This window comes from Pongo abelii, chromosome 6 (assembly GCF_028885655.2).
Source record: "Pongo abelii isolate AG06213 chromosome 6, NHGRI_mPonAbe1-v2.0_pri, whole genome shotgun sequence".
NCBI lineage: Eukaryota > Metazoa > Chordata > Mammalia > Primates > Hominidae > Pongo > Pongo abelii.
The window spans coordinates 155,792,041-155,818,456 of NC_071991.2; the positions used below are offsets into that span (position 1 = coordinate 155,792,041).

General features: G+C 45.0%; 1 protein-coding gene across 12 annotated transcripts in view; it reads right to left on the minus strand.

Moving 5' to 3' along the window:
- The window catches only part of PTPRN2 (protein tyrosine phosphatase receptor type N2), a 1,035,582-nt gene that overhangs the window by 633,668 nt on the left and 375,498 nt on the right, over positions 1 to 26,416 (minus strand). For all 12 annotated transcript variants that reach the window (XM_024249815.3, XM_054560095.2, XM_054560097.2 and 9 more), the window contains one exon: positions 15,620 to 15,788. In XM_024249815.3, the coding sequence (XP_024105583.2) occupies positions 15,620 to 15,788 (169 nt within the window). The remainder of the gene's footprint in view (positions 1 to 15,619; positions 15,789 to 26,416) is intronic.

The window sequence follows — 26,416 nt, forward strand, 5'->3', positions numbered from 1 at the left end:
CTTCCTTCTGTCACTCTTCTGGCTCCTGTTTGCATTTTGGCCTTTCCAGAAGCTGCACCCAAAAGCCTCCTACCTGGCAAATGAAAAGCACAGCGCATGATTAAAGCAGCGAGTTCCAATCCATGTCCCGTCCACCTTGGCCTGGGGTTAGAGGTCAATTGGCTCATAACCACCCAGAAGATGGAGGGACAGTCATCGCCACGGGGCTCTTATTCACTGAGTGCTACATCAGGCTGTTTTCAGCTTTACATGCCTTAATTTTCTCTAACCCTTTCAATGGCTCGATGGTACAGACATGATTACCCACATTTTGCAAAGAAGATCCCGCAGTGAGAAAAGGGCAGAGCTAAGACGCAGCCCTTCTCCCTAGACTGTGTGTGTCTGTCACATCTCAGACACCAAACACGCCGAGTGAACAGAGGAACCGTAAGCAGGTCGGCTTCCATGAAGCACAGGTCTGGGTGTGAAGGGACTGCTAGTTCCGGGGGGGTGGTACCTGTCACTGTGAGTGTTCAGTGGAGGGCAGGGACAGGATTGTCTGGGAGGAAACCAGGGGAGACAGTCAGGATGACGGTGGCCAGCATGCATCAACCTGCTCTGCCTCAGACACTACTGTGTATGCTGGGAGCAGAACACCATGCCCTGGGGCCACTTTTCCACCAGAGCTCCGCTTCCCACCAAAGGTCATAAGAACAATCACATGAGGGGGCAAACTTTTAAAAAACTCAAATGGACATAATGAATGTGGCATCCAACATGTGGAGGCCATGGTCCTCATCGCTGTGTGCCTCCACACCTGCTCCTCCAGGCGGCATGGCTAAGCAGAGGGCTGTGAGGGAAGCTGTGCTATCTCTGCACAATCTCTCAAGGTGGGCCCCCTCCAGAAACAGGGATAGGGGAAGGTGGGCTTGTTGACCACATCTGGGTGGTGACAGTTTGGGGCTGTTCTGGCTAAAGCCACTGTGGGCAGTCATGGGCCAGCCTTCCTGTGAATGCAGGCGTCCCTCTTGGATAGACATCGAGAGGGGAACTGCTGAGTCCAAGGACAGACTTATCTTTAGCCTTTAAGCAGCTTCCAAATACAGGTTATAACAGCTTGCATTGCATTCCCACTAATTTGACAATTTCTATGTCCTCATCAAGAGTTGGTTTTATAGATTTTTTTTTTAATTTTAGCCAATCTAGTGACATGAAGTGGTTGTTCTTTATGGTTTTGTGAATAAGGATGCTCAGCACCTTTGATGCCTTCATTGGCCATTTGTATATCTTTTTATGAAGTATCTGTTCAAAGTTTTTATATATTTTTGCGTGGGATTGCTTGCCTCTTTTCCCTTTGGAGGACTATTGAGATATAATTGACATGCAATAAACAGTACAGGAGGCATGACAATGAACACGTCCGTCACCCTGAATACATCCCAGTGCCCCTGGAGACACTGCCCTCTCCCGTCCCTGTCCACAGCTCCAGGCAATCCGGACCAGCTGTCTGTCCCTTATAACCCCGCTTGTGTTTTCTACAGCTTTCCAAACTGGAATTATAACAATAGCTCCTCTTTTGTCTTTCGGTCAACAGAAATGAGAGTCACTGTGCTGTTTCATGCATCAACAGCTCACTCCAGTTTATTACTGGGTAGCATTCCACTTTGTGGATCAAACAAAATTTATTTGTCCATTTCTGATAGACATTTGGGTTTTTTCAGTTGTGGGCATTTACTATGAAAGCTACCATGAAGATACGTGTGTAAATCTTTGAATACACACATGCTTTCATTTATCTCGAGTAGAAGTGGGATGGAGGGATCACAGGCAAGTAAACATTTCACTTTTGAAGAAACTGTCAAGACATTTTCCAAATCGTTGTTAATGTTTTACATTTCCACTGGTGCCATATGAGAGGTCCAGCTCCTTCACCTCCTTGCCAATACATAGGATGGTCAGTTTGTTTTTCGTTTTTTTTTCATTTTAGCCATTCTTACAGGTTTGTAGTGGTATTTCACTATGATTTCCATTTTCATTCCATAATGAGGAATGATACTGAATATTTCACATTAAATTGTCACTCATTTATCCTCTTTGGTGAAGTGTTTATTCAAATCTTTTGCCCATTTTTTAAATTTCAAAAGCTTTTGGGGTACGCATGGTTTGGGTCACATGTGTGAATTTAATAGTGGTGAAGTCTCAGATCTTAATGCACCCATCATCCAAGTAATGCACATTGTACCCAATATGTAGGTTTTTTTATCCCTCTCCCGTCCCACCCTCCCGCTTCTGAGTCTCCAAAGTCCATTAGATCACTCTGTCTGCCTTTGCATACCCATAGCTTGGCTCCCACTTATAAGTCAGAACATAAGGTAATCGATTTTCCTTTCCTGAGTTACTTCACTTAGAATAATGGCTTCCAGCTCCATCTAAGTGGCTGCAAGAGACATTATTTCATTCTTTTTCATGGCTGAGTAGTATTCCATGGTGTATATATATATTACATTTTCTTTCTCTTTTTTTTTTTTTTTTAGATGGAGTCTTGCTCTGTTGCCAGGCTGGAGTGCAGTGGCACAATCTCAGCTAACTGCAACCTCCACCTCCCAAGTTCAAGTGATTCTCCTCCTTCAGCCTCCCAAGTAGCTGGGACTACAGGCACCCGCCACCATGCCTGGCTAATTTTTTGTATTTTTAGTAGAGATGAGGTTTCACCATGTTGGCCAGGATGGTCTCGATCTCTTGAGGTCATGATCCACCTGCCTCGGCCACCCAAAGTGCTGTGATTATAGGCGTGAGCCACTGCACCTTTATCCACTCATCAGTCAATGGGCACTTAGACTGGTTCCATATCTTTGCAATTGTGAATTGTGCTGCAATAAACATATATCTACAGGTGCCTTTTTGATATATTGATTTCTTTTCCTTTGGATACTCAGTAGTGGGATTGCTGGATCAAAAGGGTGGATCAACTTTTAGTTCTTTATGAAATCTCCATACTGTTTTCCATAGATGTTGTACTAATTTACATTCCCACCCGCAGTGGATAAGTGTTCCCTTTTCACCACAGTCATACCAACATCTATTGTTTTGTGACTTTTTAATAATAGTCATTCTTGCAGGAGTATGGTGGTATCTCATTGTGGTTTTAATTTGCATTTCCTTGATGATTAGTGATGTCGAGCATTTTTTTCATATGTTGTTGCCCATTTGAATATCTTCTTTTAAGAAATGTCTATTCATGTCATTTGTCCACTTTTTAATGGGATTTTTTTTCTTGCTAAATTGTTTGAGTTCCTTGTAGATTCTGGATGTTGGTCCTTTGTCAGATGCATAGTTTGCAAATATTTTCTCCCATTCTGCGGGTTTTCTGATAATTTCTTTTGCTATATGAAGCTTTTCAGTTTAATTAGGTCCAACTTATTTTTGTTTTAGTTGCATTTGCTTTTGGGGTCTTACCCATGAACTCTTTGCCAAGGCCAATGTCCAGAAGATTTTTTCCTACTTAATCTTCTAGAAGTTTTATGATTTCAGGTCTTAGATTTAAGTTGTTGATCCATCTTGAGTTGATTTTTGTATAAGGTAAGAGATAATGAGGTAGGAGGCAGGACTCAACTTCAGAGGCAGGGCTTGGTTACTGAACCAAATTGAGGACTAGTTAAAACAGGGCCAAGGTGGAAGCACCTTTCCATAAGTCTCACCCACCAATATGCCATGTCAGTTTACACTTGCCATGGCAACACCCAGGAGTTACTGCCTCTTTCCATGGCAATGACCTGATGACCCAAAAGTTACTACCCCTTCCCTAGAAATTTCTGCATAAACCACTCTTAACCCTCATGTAATTAAAAGTGGCTACAAATATGACCGCAAAGCTTCCTTGAGCTGCTACTGTCTGCCTATGGGGTAGCCTGGCTCTGCAGGAGCAGTCACAGAGCTAAAACACTGCCAGAGTTGTAACACTGCCTTTTCAATAAGGTTGCTTTCTTTTATCTCCAGCTTGCCCTTGAATTCTTTCCTGGGCAAAGCCAAGAACCCTGGTGGGCTAAGCCCCACTCTGGGGCTCCTTACTCTGCATCAATAGAGATCCAGTTTCATTCTTCTACATGTGGCTATCTAGTTTTCCCAAAACCATTTATCAAACAGGTGTCCTTTCCCCAGTTTATGGTTTTCTATGCTTTGTCAAAGATCAGTTGGTTGTAAGTGTTTGGGTTTATTTCTGGGTTCTTTATTCTGTTCTATTGGTCTATGTGCCTACTTTTCTACCAGTACCATGCTGTTTTGGTAACTCTAGCCTTGTAGTATAGTTTGGAGTCAGGTAATGTGATGCCTCCAGATCTGTTCTTTTTGTTTAGGACTGCTTTGGCTATTTGGGCTATTTTTTTGTGCTATATGAAAATAATGTTGGTATTTTGATAGGAATTTCATTAAATCTGTAGATTGCTTTGGGCAGTGTGGCCATTTTCATGAAATTCTTAAAATCCATAAGCACGGGATGTGTTTCCATTTGTTTGTGTCATCTACAGTGTATTTCAGCAGTGTCTTGTAGTTCTCTTTATAGAGCTCTTTCACCTCCTTGGTTAAGCATATTGATAGGTATTTTATTTATTTTCTGAAGCCCTTGTACAGGGGATTGAGTTCTTGATTTGATTCTCAGCTTGGTCATTGTTGGTGTATAGCAGTGCTACTGATTTGTGTACATTGATTTTGTAACCTGAGACTTTCCTGAATTAGTTTATGAAATCTAGGAGTCTTTTGGAGGAGTCTTTAGGGTTTTGTAGGTATATCATATCATTGGCGAACAGCAATAGTTTGACTTCCTCTTTTCCATTTTGGATGCCCTTTATTTCCTTCTGTTTTCTGACTGCTCTGGCTAGGACTTCCAGTACTATGTTGAATAGAAGTGGTGAGAGTGGGCATCCTTGTCTTCTTTCAGTTCTCAAGGGGAATGCTTTCAACTTTTCCCCATTCCGTATGATGTTGGTTGTGGGTTTATCATATATGGCTTTTATTATTCTGAGGTAAGTCCCTTCTGTGCCGAGTTTGTTGAGAGTTTTTATCATGAAGTGATGCTGGGTTTTATTGAATGCTTTTTCTGCATCTATTGAGATAATCATATGGTGTTTGTTTTTAACTGTTTATGTGATGTATCACATTTATTGACTTGCATGTGTTAAACCATCCCTGCATCCCTGGAATGAAACCCACTTGATCATGGTGTATTATCTTTTTGATGTGCTGTTGGGTTCAGTTAGCTAGTATTTCATAGAGGGTTTTTGCATCTATGTTCATCAGGGATATTGGTCTATAGTTTGCTTTTGTTCATTATTTTATCCCTGATTTTAGTATCAGAGTGATACTGGCTTCACAGAATTAGTTAGGGAGGATTCTCTCTGCCCTGATCTTTTGGAATAGTTACAGTAGAATTGGTACCAATTCTTTGAGTGTCTGGTATAATTCAGCTGTGAATCCATCTGGTCCTGGGCTTTTTTTGTTATTGGCAATTTTTAAGTTACTGATTCAATCTCACTGCTTGTTATTAGTCTGTTCAGGGTTTTTATTCCTTCCTAATTTAATCTAGGAGGGTTGTATGCTTGCAGGAATATATTCGTGTATTCATTTCTTCTAGATTTTCTAGTTTGTGTGCATAGAAGTGTTCATAGTAGTCGTGAATGATTTTTTGTATTTCTGTGGTATAGTTGAGCTTATTTTAATCTTCACTCTTCATTTCTTGATTAATCTAGCTAATGGTCCATCAATTTTGTTTATATTTTCAAAAAACCAATTTTTTGTTTCATCTTTTGTATTTGTTTCTTTCTTTCAAATTGATTTAGCTCTGTTCTGATCTTTGTTATTTCTTTTCTTCTTCTAGCTTTGGGTTTAGTTTGTTCATATTTCTCTAGTTACTTCATGTGTGACATTAGGTTGTCACTTTGGGCTTTTTCAGACTTTCTGATATAGGCATTTAGCACGGTGAACTTCCCTCTTAGCATTGCTTTTGCTTGTATCCCAGAGGTTTTGATAACTTGTGTCACTATTATCATTCATTTCAAAGAATTTGTAAACTTCCATCTTGATTTTACTGTTAACCCAAAAATCATTGAGGAGCATATTTTTTGATTTCCATGTATTTGTGTAGTTTAAAAAATTCCTTTTGGAGTGGATTTCTAATTTTATTCCACTGTAGTCTGAGAAGATACTTTATATAATTTTAATTTTAAAAAATTTATTGAGACTTGTTTTGTAGCCTAGTATATGGTCTTTTTTTCATTACTTTTTCTTCTAAAAAGATGGGATACACGTGCAGAACATGCAGGTTTGTTACCTAGGTATATGTGTGCCATGGTGGTTTGCTGCACCTATTGACTTGTCCTCTAATTTCCCTCCACTCTCCCCCCAACCCTCAACAGGCCCTGGTGTGTGTTGTTCCCCTCCTTGTGTCCATGTGTTCTCACTGTTCAACTCCCACTTATAAGTGAGAACATGCAGTGTTTGATTTTCTGTTCCTGTGTTAGTTTGTTGAGGATGATGGCTTCTAGCTTCATCCATGTCCCTGCAAGGGACATGATCTCGTTCCTTTTTATGGCTGCATAGTATTCCGTGGTGTATATGTACCACATTTTCTTCATCTAGTCTATTTTGGAGAATGTTCCATGTGCTCATGAGGAGAATGTATATTCTGCAGTTCTTGGTTAGAATGTTATGTAAATATCTGTTAGATCCATTTGTTCTAGAGTGTAGACTAAGTCCATTGTTTCCTTGTTGACTTTCTGTCTCAATGATCTGTCCTGTACTGTCAGTGGAGTATTGAGGTCCCCCAGTGTTGGCATGTTGCTGCCTATCTCACTTCTCACATCTAGCAGTAATTGTTTTATGAATCTGAGAGCTCCAGCATTTGGTGCATATGAATTTAGAATTGTAATATCTTCTTGTTGGATTGGCTCTTTTATCATTATTTAATGACCTTCTTTGTCTCTTTTTACTGTTGTTGCTTTAAAGTCTGTTTTATCTGATATTAGAATGCTCCTGCTCACTTTTGGTTTCCATTTGCATGGAATATATTTTACTACCCCTTTACCTTAACTTTATATGCATCTTTATGTGTTAGGTGACTATGTTGAGATAGCAGATATTTGGTTTGTGTCTTTTTATCCATTCTACCAATCTGCTATCTTTTAAATGGAGCATTTAGGCCATTTACATCCAACACTAATATTGAGATGTGAGATATTGTCCCAATCATCATGGAGACAGGAAGTGTGGCTTTCAGACCACATCTATCCCAGTCCAGCAGCAAAGCCAGGCTCCCAGATCCTGTGCTTGTGGCTGCAGCATGCTTCCCACTCCCCCCTGGGTTATGGCCAAGAGAGTTTGTCCCCACTTGAGATTAGATTGCAAATTTCAGTTGGGAGCTTCTCTCAACCTGTGGCCACTGACTGAGTTGGCTGGCAGACTTCCGCAAGGTCCCCTGTGAGGCAGAATGGCTTCCCCAATCCGTGCTGGAGACTGGGAATGCACACAGGGCTCTTTCTGCTGCTTCTCCTACTTTATGTTCTCCACTGCTCCCTAAATCAGTTCCAGGACTTGGTAGGGTTAAGGTCCCGCCCCCATGGGCTGAATTCTCCAGTGTGGGGTGCATATCTTGGAGGCAGTGTCTCCCCCTCACACTGTGGGGCTTACAGTTCTTTGTTTGGCTCACAGTGTAGGCTGCAGCCTGCCACTTCTTTCACAGGTTCTATGGTTTCTTTTAGTTTTCCTGTCAAGTTCTGGTGTTGCTTCTTGGAAAAAAGTTCACAGTGTGAATCTTTACACACTATTTTGTCTTTCCAAGTGGGAGAGGCATGCTAACACCGCTTCTAATCCGCTCTTGAAAAAAAAAATGCCCATTTTTAATGTGCTGATTTTTATTTTAGTTTTTAGAGATTTTTATACATTCTGAAATTTTTTATCTTAAAAAGTGCTATTTGCAAGTATTTTTCTAAGTCTGTGGTTTGTCTTTTCAATCTTTTGTGTGTCTTTCAAAGAAGTGTCTTCTTTCGAAGAAGAAAATTTTTAAATTTTGACAAAGTTCTAGTTATCAATTTTTTTTTTTACGGATTGTGTTTTTGTGTCATATCAGTACCAATTTGGAGGTAGTTTCCACCTTAACACTATTGAGTCTTTAGACACATGACCATGCATATATCGCCATTAATTTGTCTTATTTTTCTCATCAATGTATTGTAGTTTTCATCGTACATTGTCTTACACATATTTTAGATTCAACCTCAATTATTTCATAATTTTTGATGCTACTATAAATGATATTTTTTAAAATTCATATTTAATTGTTGCTAGTATACAGAAATAAATTAATTTTTGTGTGCTGACTTTGCACTCTACAGCATTGCTATATTTACTAGTTTTAGTAGCTTTTCTGTAGGTTCCACCAAATTTTTGACAAAGGTTATGTAATCTGAATGCCTCTCATTTCTTCTTGTTTTATTGCACTGGCTAAGATCTTCAATGCAACAGGCAGTGGATCACCTGAGGTCAGGAGTTTGAGACTAGCCTGGCCAACATGGTGAAACCTAGTCTCTACTAAAAATGCAAAAATTAGCTGGGCATGGTGGCGGGTGCCTGTAATCCCAGCTACTCGGGAGGGTGAGGCAGGAGCATCACTTGAACCCAGGAGGCAGAGGGTTGCAGTGAGCCGAGATTGCGCCACTGTACTCCAGCCTGGGCATGAAGAACGAACTTCCGTCTCAAAAGACAAAAAAAAAAAGATCTTCAATGCAATGCTGAATTGAAGAGGTAAGAGCAGATATCCTTGTCTAATGCCAGATTTTAAGTGGAAAGCATTCAGCCCTTCACCATTTGATATAATCTTAAATGTAGGTTTCCGTCATGGATGGATGGATGCTGGGTTTTGCCAAATGCTTTTTCCAGTATCTACTGAGACCATCACATTGTCTATGTTACTATGGTGAGTTATATTGGTTGATGTTTAAATGTTCGATATACCCTGCATATCTGGGATAAATCTCCCTTGATTATGATGCAGTATTCTTTTTTATATATTGTTGAATTTAATTTGATAAAAATTGTTTAGAATTTTTGTTTCTATATTTCTGAAGAATAATAATCCACAGTTTTCTTTTAAAATCTTTCTCTGTATGATTTTGATCTGTTGACATTTATTGAGACTTATTTTATGGCCCAGCATTTGATCTAGTTTGGGAAATATTCTATATAACATACTGAAACAGAATGTGTGTTTAGCAGTTTTTAGGTGTATCATTCTATAAACATCACTTAGCTTAGATTGGTTAGTGCTGTGGTTCAAATCTTCTCTATCCTTACTGATACTTTATATATTTGTTTAATCAGTTACTGACAGAGGAGAGTTTCAATCACTAATGATCATGATCGACCTGTATGTTTCTCTCTTTAGTATTCTCATATGTTTCCTTTATGTATTTGAAGCTCTGAAATTGGTTCATAACATTTTTCTATAGCATCTTAATGAATTGACCATTTAGTCATCATAAAGTGTCTCTATCATGAATAACACTTTTAGTCTTGAAGTCCACTCTGTCTAACATTAACATGACCACACCAGCTTTCCTGCCTTTCGAGTTTCCATCGTACACATTTTCCATCCTTTGGGTCTAAGTTGCCTTCTTCGCCCAAGCTTGGATCTGGGCTCCAGTGAGACTCGAGATCCCTTTATGCTCTGCACTCAGCCGCCAGGTTTCTGAACCATGGGGGAGCTCTCTGCTTTATGGTCCAAGTGTCAGTTTGTGAGTTTCTGAAACTTCTCTTCCCTCTCGGTCCCACCCTGGCTTTCTGCACCCTTAGAAAGATTCAACAGATCTTTTTCCACCGTACTTCCTTGTCCCCAGTCTTCAGAAGGCCACATGGGGCACTCCGTAGAGGCCTGGTGCTCCTTGGCAGGATTTCTCCCAGCCCCCTCCTTCCTCCATCCTTGGTGCCCCATCTCACACACTCAGTGAAAGCCCACAGGAAAGAGGTGGGGGTGCAGACACTCGCTCTGCACAGCCTGTCTCTCAAATCGGTTCCATGCACCTCAAGAGTTTCTTAAAATTTAGGCCGAATTCTCCCCACTTCCTGTGACTGGCTTCTGCTTCTTCCATTCCAAGGCGCATGAAAGAAGCTGTGGGCTCCTCTCCTTGGAATGGGATCATCCATCCCTTTCTGGAATGCAGTTCATCCTCTTTTCCTGTGTCCTCAGCTCTAGCAGATTTCTCCTGGGGCTCACTCATACTGTTGGGGTGGGAGGGGGATAGTTTCCTGGCAGATTTCTCCCGGGGGCTCACTCATGGGGTTGGGGTGGGAGGGGAATGGGCTCCTGACACTCTGCACCCTACGTCCATCGTACACCTGCAGGAGGTGCCTCCTGGTCATCCCCCAAGGCCGTCCTCTCGGAAGCCCACCTGGGCCACCTGCCCTCTCTGGCATGAGCACGCCTGGGCCCACCTGCCCCCTCTGTCAGAAGCCTGCCTGGGCCATCTGCCCCCTCTGGCATAAGTGCGCCTGGGCCCACCTGCCCCCTCTGGCATGAGTGCACCTTTACTTTCCGTGTTCCCTCCATCACAGCACTTGCTTTAATTTTTTTATTGTATTTTTTGCTTGTTTGTTTTCTCCCTCCTACCCAGTAAAACTGTAAAATCCTAAAGGGCAGAAACTAACTTTCCTTAATCATTTCCTTAACCTAGCACCATTTCTTGTATGTTAAATATGTTTTTAAAACATTTCCAAAATAAATCAGCTAGTTAATGGTATTGGTAAGTAATGAATTTCTGACTAAACCTCTTCAGTAACAGAATGGACAGGGAATTTATGGTGTTCTGCATGATGAGTTCAAGGACTGTGAACTGGTGCTACCATAGTCAATAAAACAGGAAGCGTTACCACCCTCACAATGCAGAAGTCATAATGACACCTTGATTTAGTGATCAATAAATGCTCAATTAGTGTTTAAACGAGGAGAAAGCTCTGAGTCATCTCGCTAATGAACAAAGAGAAAGAGCATGATTATATTCCCAGTGGAATAAAATAAAATAAAATAATTCTGTTATGACGTCACCGGCATGAAGGCCCTGAAAGGCAATATGTTTAGGATATTTCTCCATCTACGCTAGAGTTTCATTTTTGATGATGGGTACATAGAAAACAATGATTTATAAAATAATTCACAGGAAGTTGATTGTACCTTCAAAGATCGTCTGTATATAAAGCTTATATTTCCAATTAAAATATTTCATCAGCTGAGCGGAGAGGGGAGAAGCCGGGGCCCAGATCTCTAAGTCCCTATATTTACGGGGCAGCAAAATCTGCACGGCAGCGCTGCAGCCTCCGATCACGCACTTCCTGTGCTTATTCAGTCTTTGTTCATTAGCGAGATGACTAAGAGCTTTCTCCTCATTTAAACACTGGACAGAAAAGAAAATGAGTTATGGGTTTTCATGCATTTTTTTAAATACTGGGAAGCATCTATCTTAACAAATAAGAAAAATACCTAAGCCAAAATGCCACCAAGTGCTCATTTTCTGAATAACCGTTTGAAGGCTGTGCTAAATGTCTGTGTGCTGGAATGACCACGGAACTCATTAATTCAAACTGGGACACCTCCGAGTGGGAAAGAATGACTTCCTGATAATTATGCTGAGTAACAGAGTCACAGAGACCAGGACTGCGAGGCCGACCATCATGTGTAGGAGGTTCCAAGGTGACAGAGCCAAACTTATCAGAAGGTGGACCCTGGCTGCTGGTGGAATATTTGATATGACCGGTGCCCACGCCCCTCTCCCATTCCTGTTTCTCGAAATGGAGAGCAGGCAAGATGGGGGCAGTGGTGGAAGATGCTCCTCCCCCATGCACCCAGCAGCCCTGGGGAGCGGCAGGGTCGCACCCCAACAGATCAACCCCCAATGGCCCCGTCACGAGCTCCCAACAGAAGGGATGTCCTAGTGCAGAGGCAGCCACCACACTCGCCCCCTGTAGGGGGAAGGCCGCCACGCCCGCCCCCTGATGAGGAAGGCCGCCATGCCCGCCCCCTGTAGGAGGAAGGCCGCCAGGCTCATGCCCTGTACGGGGAAGGCTGCTTCCAGAGCACTCCGGGGCGTGTGTTGAGAATGCCGGTGCTGGAATCCTAGTGCAGTAAGCCAGGAATGGAAAGACTTCAGTAAATACAACCGGTTAGTGTGACGAGGCCACGGGCCCTTTGGCCTGATGAGCACTGAGCTGCTGAGTCCAGCAGAGCCACTGAGCACCTGGAGAGTGTCCCAGGACATGCAGCACACTGTGCTCGGCCTAGGAAGGCATCCTGTCTCTGGCAGGAACTTGCTTTCCCCAGGAGCTGCTATGAGCCATCTCATGGGGCATCACTAGGATACCTCCCAATGGCTCATAGCACGAATTGCTCAATATCCACCAAAGACCTTCACTCTCAACGAGTTCCTGCAACTTGCTACGGTTTGTTTCTAATGCGTGGATGTCGCGGCTGCTTGGCCGACCTCACATCCGGCTGCTGAGAGCAGGGAAGCACTGCAGCCATTCAATTTACCCTCGAGGCGAATCCATGCTGCACCTTGTCCCACAAGCAAATTCCATTCTAACTCTGACTCTTTTATTTTAGTGCCAGGCTATTTAGTACAATAACTGAAACCGAAGGAGAAGCATGATGATGGGTTCAAAATGGAACAACTGAGGCTCCCATTGAATGAAACCAAATGCTGTTTGCAGGTGACGACTCGCTCACTGGCCCATCCGAGGCACATTGAACGAGCCTCCAAGGCTACGCTCCTGCCTTTCTCTATTCAGTAGCCCATGAAGAGGGCCCTTGGACGTCAGTCTAGGTGAGCATGCCACTGTCAAGTCAGGGGGGAAAGACAGGAAACTGCTTCACAGAAAAGTGTCAACTGATTTCCCTTCACTCAAACTTCTTCCGAGTCTCTGAAACTTTTAATGATGCCTCCCCCTTCCCTCGTATGTTACTAAAACCATTTCTGGACTGCACGTGAGTTACTTTGCCGATCGTTCACTTCCAGCGTCTGGGGACGTGACTTCACAGCCCCGTTACAGAAGCCTGAAATCTCCCAGCAGCAGTGGAGGCAGAGCACAGGGCCCCACAGCCCTTCTGATAAAGACACAACGGGGCAGAGGAGGAGGACAAAGCAATGATTTCAGAGCTGGAGGTGCTAAATTACCAACGTTCAAGAGGGTGGGAGAAATGCCAGTTTCCACCGTGCTGTGCTGAGACCTGCTCTGTGGTGCCGAGGCACAGGTGTGCGGAGGGAATATGTTTGCCAGCGTCCTGGCGCCCTGATTCCTCTCATCAGAGTCAGAGACCTCCACTGAGCCTGGTTTCAGACTCTCGACCTAATTTCCATTTCATTTTTTAAAGATTATTTTATCAACGATAGTTATGGTTATAGCTACTCCTGACTGGGCACTCCATGAGCAGCTTCACACGTGGCTCTCATGACACCTCCAGGGCCACTACCCCTGGTTTACAGCTGAGGACTCGAGGCACAGAAGCTGAGCAGCTCCCCCTGGCCCCAGAGCAGTGGGTGGAGGAGCCTCTGACCCAAGGACAGAGCTGCATGAAATCCACCTTCTGCATCCACAAAATCCAGCAGGATGTCTGGCGCACCAAACGTGCTTAGTTGCTCTCAGTTAATGAATAAAAACTTTAAATTTAGCCTGTTTAAAATAGTGTTAAGTGGACCAGACCCTCTAGGGTTAGGCCCACACAGAGACTCCCACAGGCTCCTGGAAGGCTTTAGGGCATGTTGCTCAGGCCAGCCAGTGGTCCTGATGGGAGGTGGGCCTGGCACAGAGCAGGGCTGGGACTGGCCTCTCATTGTGAACCTAACCCTAGATGGAGACCTGGGGCCCACAGAGCCCCGTGACCCTGTACTTCCACGAGGGCTGAAGACCCCCACCCTCTACCATGAGGGGTGATTTCGACCAACCAGAAAACACAGTCCATGATCAGGAAAAACACAAATATGGCCCAGGTGCCACTGGGCCCTCCTGAGCAGCCTCTCAACTGTGGCCTGTGGGTCTGGCGCCCCGTGGCCCCTGCATGGCTCTGGGCCAGCATCAGGGCTCTGTTTGGCAGCCGTGCACAGACTGGCTTCTGCATTCAAACATTATTGTGACATCCTCCTGATCAGAGGCAAGGCCACAGCAAAGATAGCTGCCCAGGAGCTGCCCTTGGAAAGATTCCAGAGAACCGTGGGGCCAAGGCCGGGCCTTCCCCGGGCACCACCTGCTAAGACACAGAAGTGCCTCAGCTTCCTCACCTGCCTGCACAGAACATGCCACCTTGTGGGGCCAACTTTTGTGGAAACTCACCCTGTGGTTCCCACGCTTGGTGCAAGGTTCCAGCAAGCCCTTAAGCTGGCCTGGGATTGAGCTTAGCGGCCACGCATCCTCTGGGAGGACTCTACCTTTCGAGGTCTGTGGGGGTTGCCCAGAGTTAACTTAAGTCACTTCAATGGCTTGATGGCAGGAACATAATAGAAACTGGGCCCACATTGCTTCCCACACATATCCCAGGGCCACAGCTCCTGGTGAGGCCCCAGTGGAGTCCAAGAGGGTGCAGAGGGTCCTCAGACTTTCCTGTCTCACACTAGCACAGCTTCCATCTTGGAAAGGAAAGTATGTCAAATTAGAGCTGATGTAACTAACGTTTGGCAGAAAAGGAGTGTGTGAGCGTCACCATCAAACCCCCAATGTCCCCAGGGCCATCCTGGGCCTCAACACCTGGTCCAAAATCTTATCCCAGGAAGCTGGAGGGGATGGGCTCCAAAGGTGATTTCTGCAGCTCTCATCCCTCCCTCTTTCCAGGCAACGTGGGACCTGTGAACTCTGGCCTAACAAGTCGTCATAAAAATCATGCCTGCTTTTCCATTTACAAAATTTACTGAGATTCCTAATTCCATGTCCTTAAGATGTTGAGTGAGCTTCGCATATTGAAGGGTCTTGGGTGGCTCTGTGATGCGGGTCCTTACAGCTCCCACTGGCCCTGCATAAACACTCCTGGGGTTCACCTCTGAGCCTGTCTGGGGTCTGTGTGCCCAGGGCATCACCTTGTGTTTTGCTGCCCAGACCCTCATGCCCACAGGCAGACAGAGCCCTTACGCTGCCCTGGGCTGCCCCCGGGGCGGGCTTGCCAGAGAGCAGGAGCTTTCCTTGGATGCAGCAGTTGCACCTGGTGCCCCCTAATTCCAGCCATGTTCAGGGCCCCTCAGTCTCCCTCAGTAGGGTTTCAGTGTCCACTGCTGTCCCGGGTCCCTTCCCAAAGGGTGAAGAGCAGCCACCTATCTCCTCTACCTCCCTGGTGTGCGTCTGTAGTTTAAATGGTAGGCTTTCTGGAGTCACGACACCTTGTCCCAAGAAAGATCCTACAGAGCCTCACCCGGAGGACTAAGCGTTTGTGGGGGTGGCTGGACTGGGAGCAGGTGTCACTCTAAGGGGCCCCAGGAACACCGAAGCCCTGTTCGCAGGATGCCCGCTGGCCTGGGAAACAGGTGCAAAGCCAAGAGGAGCCAGCGACTAAGGAAACATGCCCAGGTACCTGCACCCTGAAGGAAAAGCCAACCCTGGCCTGGGGAGGAAGTGGAAGGGTCACCTCAGCGGGGGATCTGTCCTGCGCCGTATGGGTCCTGGCGAGCACATCTGAGGCCGGGGCCTGGGACAGGGCCTCCAGGAAGGGCAGGTGGTGTCGGAGGGCCTTGGCCAGGGCAGCGCCGCCCTCCCGACTGTACTTCCTCTCGCTGCCAACGCTGTGTTTTGAGGGCCTGAAAAAGCAAAAGAAACCAGACATCAACCGCATGTTTGCTGGTGCCCGGAGCTGCCCTGTCCCCTGTGGTGCCTGGGTGCATGCGAGGGGCTGGGAGCCGGGCTCGGTGGCCGGCCTGGCCTTGCTGCTCCATGACCATGGGTTTGAACTTCTCCCGGGCCCCCGAGCCTGTGTCTGGCACGAGGATGGCTAACAGCACCTGCCTCGTGGTTGTGGGGATGGACGAATGACCCCTGCTGAGAGCTGAAGACAGGAAGCAAAAGCAATACTCGGGAAACAAGGGGAGGGGAGAAAGGGAGGAAGCTGCAGGTGCTGGCTGCAGGCTCAGCAGGAATTCTCCAGGAGGCAGAGGCAGCCGGAGGCTGGGTGGGCATGGGGGGCCCAAGGCTTGGCATGGCTTCTGCTGGGTTTGTGGGTAGACCAAGGAAGGTGGCAGCCCAGAAGCTGGAAAAGGCAGGAACCAGGTTCTCGCCTGATAAATGTGCATTGTTTTAGGCCTTAGGTTGATGTACTTCGCCGCAGCCTCGGGACGTCCATGCAGTGCTCTCAGCCCCTCCACTGCAGTCCCTGCTGTTAAAACAGTGATTCATGCACCGTCATCGGTGCGCGCACACCATGCAGGGCAGGGACGCCTGAGGCTAGAAGGACAAACATATAAGACACTTCCCCCATGGGCAGAGACACATGGTGCCCACCCTGCTGAGGGCGGCAGGGGTAGGGCCAGTGAGGACAAGGCCAAGAACCAGGCACAGCTGGCCAGGGGCCCCACAGGACAGCTGCATGCTGAAGGCATAAATCCAGGAGGCAACTGGACGTGTCAGCCACATGTGGCCCCCACTAACGATGCTCAGAGTCCCTGAGAAAGCGGCCACTTCCCAGTGGGGCCCCCATCACCAGCTTGTGCAGCCACACGGAAAGGAAGAGCAGAACCAGGGAGATTCACTGGAAAAGTCACGGTAACGCCCAACAGGCCCCTGGAGAGACAGAGTCAGGACTCCCCATGTTTATGGGGAGCGCTGGTGGAGGCCTGGGCATGGGCAGAGGACGTCCGTGGCCCCCCGAGCCTGCGCCCTGTCCCCCTTTACTCTCAGCTGTGGTGGAGAGCTTGCCTGAGCCACGGGGCAGCATCTCAGCCTGGGACACGATGGGCATGGCCTCCCTACCTGCCCAGCTCACCCGCAGACTCTGCCGCTGGTCTCTGCACCCAGGACTCAGCCGCCCAGAGCTTCACAGCCCCATGGAGGCCTTTGCTTTTTTGCACATGACCAAAAGGGCCCAGGGCATGCTCCCAAATAAGGAAGAGAATTCCCATAGGAGACGCCTCTACCAGCCAGGTTTAAGAACACCTGCATGAGTGACTGCACCCCACCTCCACCTTCCAGCAAAGCTCTGTCTCAACAACAACAACAAAAAAGGAATATAATGTGAGGCCGGCATGGGGGCTCACAGCTATAATCCTGGCACTTTGGGAAGTGCAGGCAGGAGGGTCACTAGAGCCCAGGAACTTGAGGCTGCAGTGAGCTACGATGGCACCACTGTGCTCCAGCCTCAGGCAACAGAGGAAGATCCTGTTTCAAAAAAAAAAAAAAGTGTGTGTGTGTGCGCTCATGTGCGAGTTTGTGTAAGTGTGTGTGTGAGTGTGAGTGTGTGAGGGGTGTGAGTGCATGTATGTGCATTTGTCTGTGTTTGTGAGTGCGTGTGTGTGTGCGCCTGCACGCACACACGCCATGCTTCTAATAAAATGCAAAGATTTCGTAGACATGGAGTTTAGACACAGACCAAAGAGCTTTCAATTCTGATTATTTTTAGTTTGTATAATTAATTGAGTGCCTCATTTATGTCCATAAAAGAACGGGAATCACCATTAAAAAGATGGGCCAGTCTGGGGGCCCTTGCTGTCCGGCTCTGCTGCCCACAGACAAGAGCAGGGCCCTCCGTGAACCTGCCGCCCTCAGCAACGCTCCCAAATCCCCTTCCCGCTGAGAGCCATGCTCAGTGATGACCCATCACTTCAGGTCCGACTTGTGCTGCAGTGGACGGTCCAGATGCCACAGGCCCCGGCGCCATGCCCCACTACCAGCACAAGACTCAGGCCTCCCTCGTAACAGGCTTTGCAGGTGCGGTCGGCTGCCATCTGCTTCTCTCAGGCCAGGGAGAGGCTAGGTCCCAGGTGGAGGCAGGTACTTTCCTGAGCGCCCAGGCACTGGCTGCCTCAGAGCCCTGGGGCATGGCTCCGCCTTCGCCTTCTCAACACCTAAGTCTAGATCCTCGTTAGGGCAAGAAGACCAAATTAGGCTAGTGTATAACAGTCACGTTTAACTAACCACAGGTTGCCTCCAAGGGACATCACACCACTTAACATATGAAATACGAGCCTTAAATAGATACTTGCAATTCTCCCTCCAGCTCTGATGCAGGTGTTGACATGAATTCTGTTGACAGGTATGTTATCAACCTCACAATACACTTTCATCATTTTTGTTTAAACAATCAACTTCTTTAAATGTGATTTAAGTGACAGGAAAACACCATCTATCGATTGATGCAGTTGCCGTCGCATGCTCTCTCATTTGTTTCCATCTGGCACCTTTCCCTTCTGCCAGAACGGCGGCTTTACCAGCCCTGGCCATGGAGCTCTGTGGGTGATGATGTCCTTCAGCGTCTATATTTCTGAGAAAGCCATAATTTTACCTTTGTTTCTGAAGGATACTTCCATGGGATATGGAATTCTGGGTTGATGTTCATTTTTTTTTCCTTTCAGTACTTTAAAAATGCTTTCCATCGTCTTCTGGCCTGGAGCATTCTCAAGGAGAAACCTGCAGTGGCCTTCATCATCTCATCTCTCTATGAAATGCAACTTTTTTCCCTCTGACTGCTTTTAAGGTTGGCTTTTTATCACTGGTTTTGAGAAATTTGATTATGATATTTCTTAGTCTTCATGTTTCTTTTTTAGGGGGCTCATTGAGCTTTCTGGGTCTGTGAGTTTATAATTTTTATCATATTGAAACAATTTTCCTCATTATTTCTTCAAATGATTTTTCTGTTCCTGTCTCTCCCGCCTTGGGACTCCAGTTATACAGATATTTGGCCTTTAGACGTGTCCCATAGCTCACTGGTGTTTTTTATTTTTTTAAACTATCCTTCCTTGTTTCCTTATGGATAGTTCCTATTGCTGTGTCTTCAAGTTCACTAATATTTTCTACCACAGTGTCTAATCTGCTATTCATTCCACCCATGAAATTTTCCTGTCTCCTACTTATTGTGTCTCTGTCAGTTCTGTGTCTACACTGATGAATTTTATGAGTTGCATTTTCCTGCTCCTTTTCATGCCAGATAATCCATGTCTATATATTCACATTGTGAATTTTACCTTATTGGGTGATGGACATTTGCAATCCCATAAATATTATTTACCTTTGCTCTGGCATTCAGTTAAGTTGCTTGGGACCAGTTCAACCCTCTCGGTTCTTACTTTTAAGTCTTGTTTGGCAGTATCAGAGCAGCAATTATCTATGACAAATTACTCCCCACTACTAAGACAGGACTCTGTGGGCATTCTATCCAATTATCTGGAAATTATGAGGTTTGCAAGTCTGATAGGTTTGAAGAGGCACTATGTCGCACCCTGTGTGAATGCCAGATACTGTTTGCTCTCATTTTTTTGGATGGTTCTTTTCCCTCATAGACACAAGATCATCAGTCATCTACCAAATCCTCAGCAGTGGCTGAAAATCTCCAGGGCTCTCTGTGCACTCTTCTCTTTTATACTCTGACCTGTGAACTCAAGCTGCCTTGGTTTCCCCAGACCTTCAGCTCTGTCTCGTCAACTCTGGCAGGCCACTGAGCACCACTGTCCCTGAGGCAGCTGGGGGCAAAGTGTCATCACCACACAGCTGTGTCCCCTCCCGAAATGGCCCTCCACCATGGGGGTCTGCCTCACCCACGTTTGTACCCCATCTGGGGAGGTCTGCATCCCACACTGGTCCCCAGCCTCTGAGGAGGGGTGAGGGCTCCTGAGGCCTCTGTCGTGACCACACTGAGTCCAACCTCTCCTCGGCCAAACCCGTCTCTTCACTTCCCCACGAGGGGTCTTCCCAAGACCCTGCATTTGGACTTCAGGACTACAGAGTCTGCTGTCCAGACACCCAACCGAGATGTAGCTCCCCGGGCACCCCTGGGGCCCTGCCCATGGCTAGTGAGGATCTTGGGGGACTTGAATCCAGCACCCCCGATGCCAGTGGAAAGGCGACTATAGATTTCTCCTTGAGAAGTGCTCCAGGCCAGAAGACAATGGAAAACATTTTTAAAGTAGTGAAAGAAAAAAAAGTAACCCAGAATTCTATATCCCATGAAAATATCCTTCAAATACAAAGGTAGACTTATGGCTCTCTTAGAAATACAGACACTGAAGGACATCATCCCCAGCAGAGCTCCACAATGAGGGATATGAACAGCACAGGCTCCCCAGGCAGGTACAGGAGGTAGATATAAGTCAAGGAGCACCTGTATACATATATATGTATATACATGTATGTGTGTGTGTGTGCGTGTGCATGTGTATCTCCTTTCACAGAATTTGATGCTACATTCTGAACAAAATCATATTCAGAAAAAGTCTGGGTATGTCTCCAAACACAGCACTGTGGCATCACCCAACAGCCTGAGGGTGGTGCAGCTCAGACTTTGCAGGTGCTAAGTGAGGCAGTATTATTTCAAATAGAACACATGCTTTGCTAAGAACAATTTCCACTTCTGGGTATCAGCAAGAAGTGTCTTCTATCCAAACATGACCATCTGGTACTTGTATATGGGTCTTTAGTGTGATTTAGAAACACTTTAGGAAATACACTGGGGCTTGAGTGGATGTGGAACTCATTACAAATTTCCCACATACAGTAATGGAATAGGTTTCCAGGTACTGTTTCCATGTAGGATGTTGATTTTCAAGAACGGATCACTAACATTAGGTGTGTGACACCTGCATGGGGCTTATAAAAAAATCCCATTTTTGCTTGATTATTTCAATTGATAAACCCACCATGTTTTTATTTCTAGTGCCTTTTTGTATTACTTTGTTCCCATACTGCTCATAAAAATATACCTGAGACTGGGTAATTTATAAAGGAGAGGTTTAATTGACTCAGTTCAGCATGGCTGGGGAGGTCTCAGGAAACTTAACAATCACAGCAGAAGGGGAAGCAAACACACCCTTCTTCACAAGGTGGCAGGAGAGAGAAGTGCAAGGAGCAAAGGGGAAAGAGTCCCTTGTAAAACCATCAGATCTCGTGAAACTCACTCACTATCATGAGAACAGCATGGAGACAGCCACCTCCATGATTCAATTACCTCCCACTGGGTCCCTCCCATGACACGTGCAGATTATGAGAACTACAATTCAAGATGAGATTTGGGTGGGGATACAGCCAAACAATATCACTTTTCAAGTTACACTGATACAGATGTAACAGGCATATAAATTATCAAGGCCTTTGCAGTTCTTTGCATCTCAAATCATGGCTATAATTTCCTTGGCCATTTTTTAATGAATGAAATTTCATGTTCTATGTTGTCAGAGTGTAATTTAACTGCAGTTAATTTACTTTTCTGGTATGTTGTCTACTTTTCTCACTAATTGCTAATCAATGCAAATGGAACCACCTCATAAATGTACCTTTAAATTGTCATATTCATCTTTGCTTCACCTCTGTCCATGCCTGGGGACTTGTTTGTGACGCTGCAGTATGTCACGGCAATGAGAGTGTTTATCATTATGCCGCGTGATGTTGTAGCAATTAACTTGCACATTGACTTTTGCTCTGGCATCCAGCTTGAAGTAGGTCAAAACTTCATACATATGAATTTTGTACTTTAAAAAGATGAAAAATGTTTTACACTTAGTAGCTATTCCCTTCTCCACTTGCACGCACTGGCCTTAGGCTCACGATAATATGAGATATTCTAGATTGTCACCCAGTTTGTTAAAGGAAAAAATTCCAAATGACAGGCCCATCTTATGTTTTACATCCAACCTTCATGGCCACCTGAAGTTCTCTGTGAAGTCATCGGTGCTCACATACACAGCTGGTATTCGTTGTCCCTGTTCCTGCCTCAGGAGCCTTTAGCATGTTCCCTGGTTCTCAGGCCTCCTTAGCCCTTAGCATGTTCTTCTCAGGTTCTGGCTTCTCAGGTCCTCCTTAGCCCTTAGCATGTTCCCAGGTTCTTGGTTATCTTAGCCCTTAGCATGTTCTCAAGTCCTCAGTTCTCAGGTTCCCCTTCCTTGACTCTCTTAGCCCTTAGCTTGTTCTCAGCTTCTCCTTAGGCTTTAGCATGTTCTCAGGTTCCTGGTTCTCGGTCCTCCTTAGTCCTTAGCATGTTCTCAGGCTCTCGGTTCTCAAGGTCTCTTAGCCCTTAGCATGTTCTCATGTCCCTGGTGACCCCTTAGGTGCGAGCTCTGTTCCTCACACTGGGCACTCATACTTACTGCTTTGCTGATTTTCCACACTGCGTCTATTTCTGGCTTTCTCTCATGGGGCTTACTCTGCTTAAGGGACCTCATGTGTGGGAAGAGAAGAACCAGCAGGAGAAATGAGCTTGTGGTTGACACTCTGGTAAGCCCAAAAACAGGGCTGGGAATTCTGAAGACTTCATTCTAATGTCGCCTTTATTTCATGAATGGATGATTGGTTTTCAGCAAGTTACTCAATCTCTGGAGATTAACTGCCTTATGTAAAGAACACCAACTACTATGTCACTGGCCCATTGTGGATTCTTGTTCAGCTGTGAAGCTCAGAATGCTCTGAATACACATGGAGTGGAGAAAGCCAGGTGACATTCTTGGTTAGTGTAGCTACCCATGCAAGAATTCAAAGGCATGGGCAGATAACGCATTCTCTCCTTCACCACCATTTATCCAACAAATGCTGGCCCAGGGTCCATCTGGTGAAGGGCACAGGCAGGCACTAGGGGAGCCTGGTTAGAAGCAGCTCCTGGGAGTGGGGAGTGAGGACGCTGAAAGCCAACACAATTCCTTATCATGCAGCAGGAATCAGAACATGATGATCCCTTTAACGAGGAATGAAACAAATCCATTACTTTAAAATTGCTTGAAAATCTAGAGGTGATGGCCACAAATTAAATCTAAAATAAGACAAAATTATGAATACTAAAGAAGAGGCAAATGAGCCACAATCCACGTATGAGAAGGCAAACAAGCCACAATCCACATATGAGAAGAAAAAGCCCCACAGAGGAATCAGTCCCCTTGCTGCTATAACCCGCCCTCCGACCTGACCCAAGGGGCTTTGGAAACACCGCTTGATCTTATAAAAGCTGAGTTTCAAACAGAAACAGTCCCAAAGGTCAAATTCTGAAGATAGCCATGGATTAATCAGGCAACAAAAACAAAGAGGAAGCAGGAAAGGCCCTACTCATTTAGGAAAATGGAATCCAAGACAACAAGCATTAAGGGAGATGCAGGCACCATTTAAACAACAATCCACTAATGATGGACACTGAGGACGGGCTGACGCAGCCCCTGTGTGCTAAGCAGCAGAGCCTCAGAGCCTATGAAGCTAAACACATCAACCCCCAAAGGAAAACTCACAGAAATACTGTTTTTGTCTGAGAAATTTCAGAAAGTCACAATATAAATAAGGACATGTTGAAGTAATACAATTGACACTTACATTTTTACCTAATTACACATCATATATCTATAATTATAAACTATTTATAAAAGTCTGTATCCTGCAAATAGTTATACAAATATATTTTTGAAGCGCCAATTGAAGATTAAGTATGGTATCAATTAGGCCAAAGAAAACCTCAAAATTACCAAAGAGTAAAAGTTGAACAAAGTCACATTCTGACTAAAATGCAGTAGAATTAGACACTAATTTGAAGTTTAAAAACAACACATAAATATGAAAAAGTAGAAAAGCCTACCAAACATTTATTGTTTCAAAAGGATATAAAATGACAATTACAGATAATTTAGAACAAAAGCAAGTGAGAATTCATCAGTTATAGAATGATGTTAAAATTATGCTCAAAAGCAAATTATTTGATTTCATTATTTTTTAAAAAATGAATAAATAGCGTAAATAAGTTTTACCAAAGAAGTTTTATTTAAAAGAAAGAGAACAACAAAAAGAAGAAAATCTAAGAGATAATTCTTTTTAAAAATCGTGTTACAAGGGTGAAAAAAAAGTGGGTTTTTTTTGAGACAGGGTCTCACTCTATCTCCCAGGCTAGAGTGCTGTGTGTGATCATGACTAACTGCAGCCTCAATCACCCGGGCTCAGGTGATCCTCTCTCTTAGCCTCCTGAGTAGCCAGGCGCCACCACACCTGGCTAAAGAAAAAGTAAGTTTACAATGGCAAAGGAATATAACTACACATGTACTGAGTAATTTTAAAAACCATACTAGTGAAAACTAAGCTCTGATTTTTTCTCTTGCCCAAATTCCTATCTAAGAGATCTGGGGAGTCATACCCCACAAACCATAAATTCTCATCAGATGGGTTTTATTTGACCCTATATATTGTGACTTACTTTTCAGTCTGACTCTGGCAGAACATTATGAGACAAGGGGAAAAAATCAAAATATTTAACCCTAAAATATATTTCCTTGCAATACCTGGAAATTGCCGTGCAAAGTCTCTTGTGGGAAAAATCCACATTCTGTAGGGAACTCCTTTCCCCTTTGTTTTCCTTCCTTCCTTTCCAGATCCAGGAGATAATCAACCAAGAGCCAGGCACCCTTTTAGGTCCAATAAGAAGCATCTTACAACCTGCTCTCTCTGAAGTCTGCTGAGAGCTTCCTCTGCACAATAAAACTTGGTCTCCATAATCCTTTATATTAACTGGAACATTTTCTTTCTATTGATCCCAGGTCTTCAGATAAACTCAACCAGTTGTCAACCAGAAAATGTTTGAATTCACCTACAGCCTGGAAGCCCCTGCTTTGAGTTGTCCCACCTTCTGAACCAAACCAATGTATTTGATTGATGTCTCACGCCTCCCTAAAATCTATAAAACCAAGCTGCACCCTGAGCACCCTGGGCCCATGTTCTCAGGACCTCCTGAGGGCTGCATTACGGGCTATGGCCACTCATATTTGGCTCAGAATACATCTCTAAAAATATTTTACAGAGTTTGACTCTTTTCATCAAGAGAATAGCATTCACTACACTGCATTAACAAATGTGGAAATCGCTATTAAAGGATAGCTTATAAATACCCCAAATCACACAACAGTGTAAGCATATTTTACCAATAATCGTGGAAGACAATGAAAATGCTCTATAAATGAAGAACATTCCTAAACAATATACTAGAAAGTAGATCATTTCAATGGTAAAAGAAGTTTTCCAGAAATTTTAGGAAAAAAAGAAAAACGATCACATTTGCATCAGGAAATATTGTGGGCAACTGTTGAGGAAGACGATGGGCCACACTGTTTCTTATTCTCTCCTGGGCAGGGCCTCATAGGAACCTCCTTCAGTAGGTGTCAGAGTCCGGCATGAGGAAGGCGCTGGCAGGACTGGGGAGGCCTTTGGGTCAGCAGGAGGGACAGCATGAGAGGGAGTGATTGTCCCCAGGCAGTCATGTCTGGGCCTGGGGAAGAGCTGGGGAACGTGCCCAGACTCCTCTGCCCTCCATGCTGGGTACAGCTTGTTCCAAACCCCACCAAAGCCAGAGGCCCAGAGGACCCGATGGAGCTTAAAGGCATGAAGCCCATCACAGGGCAGGGGAGGGGAGTGTGGAGGAAAGGAGTCTGGAGAATATCCAGCCTTTGCCTCCCTAAATGGGCCTCTGTTTTGGGGGCAGGGATAATTGCTCTTGCCTGGGTTCAACACTCACAAAGAAAGAACTTAGAAATCCAACCTACAGAATGGTAAGAGCTGTTTTTATTTGCAACCATAGCTAGTGCCATCTACATTCCAGGCTGATAAAAATATTTTTACAAAATATAATATGTGAAAAGTTACTAGCCTGAAATATAAAGAACCTATAATAAAAAGAACAAACAGAAAAACACAAAAAGTCCTTTTTATACAGACAAAGACCATATACAGAAAATTCACAAAGAAAATTCCAGTCTCGGCTGGACGTGGTGGCTCATGCCTGTAATCCCAGCACTTTGGGAGACCAAGGTGGGCGGATCATGAGGTCAGGAGTTCGAGACCAGCCTGGCCAACATGGCAAAACCCCATCTCTACAAAAAATAGAAAAATTAGCTGGGTATGGTGGCACACACCTGTAGTCCCAGCTACTCAGGAGGCTGAGGCAAGAGAATTGCTTGAACCCAAGCGGTGGAGGCTGTAGTGAGCCGAGATCACGCCACTGCACTCTGGCCTAGGTGATGAAGCAAGAGCCAAAAAGAAAGAAAGAAGAAAGAAAAAGGAAGGAAGGAAGAGAGGAAAGAAGGAGAAAATTCCAATCTCAAAGCATATGTATTTTAAACTTTTAATCTCACTTATAATTCATAAAACAAAGATAACATACCATTTTTCATAATAAAACTGGCACTGTTTTAAATAATAAAAACTGGCAATTTTTCAAATGACCACATTTAACGTTGTTTAGAAGGCACAATCCAGGCGCCTCTCCAGGGTTGTTGCT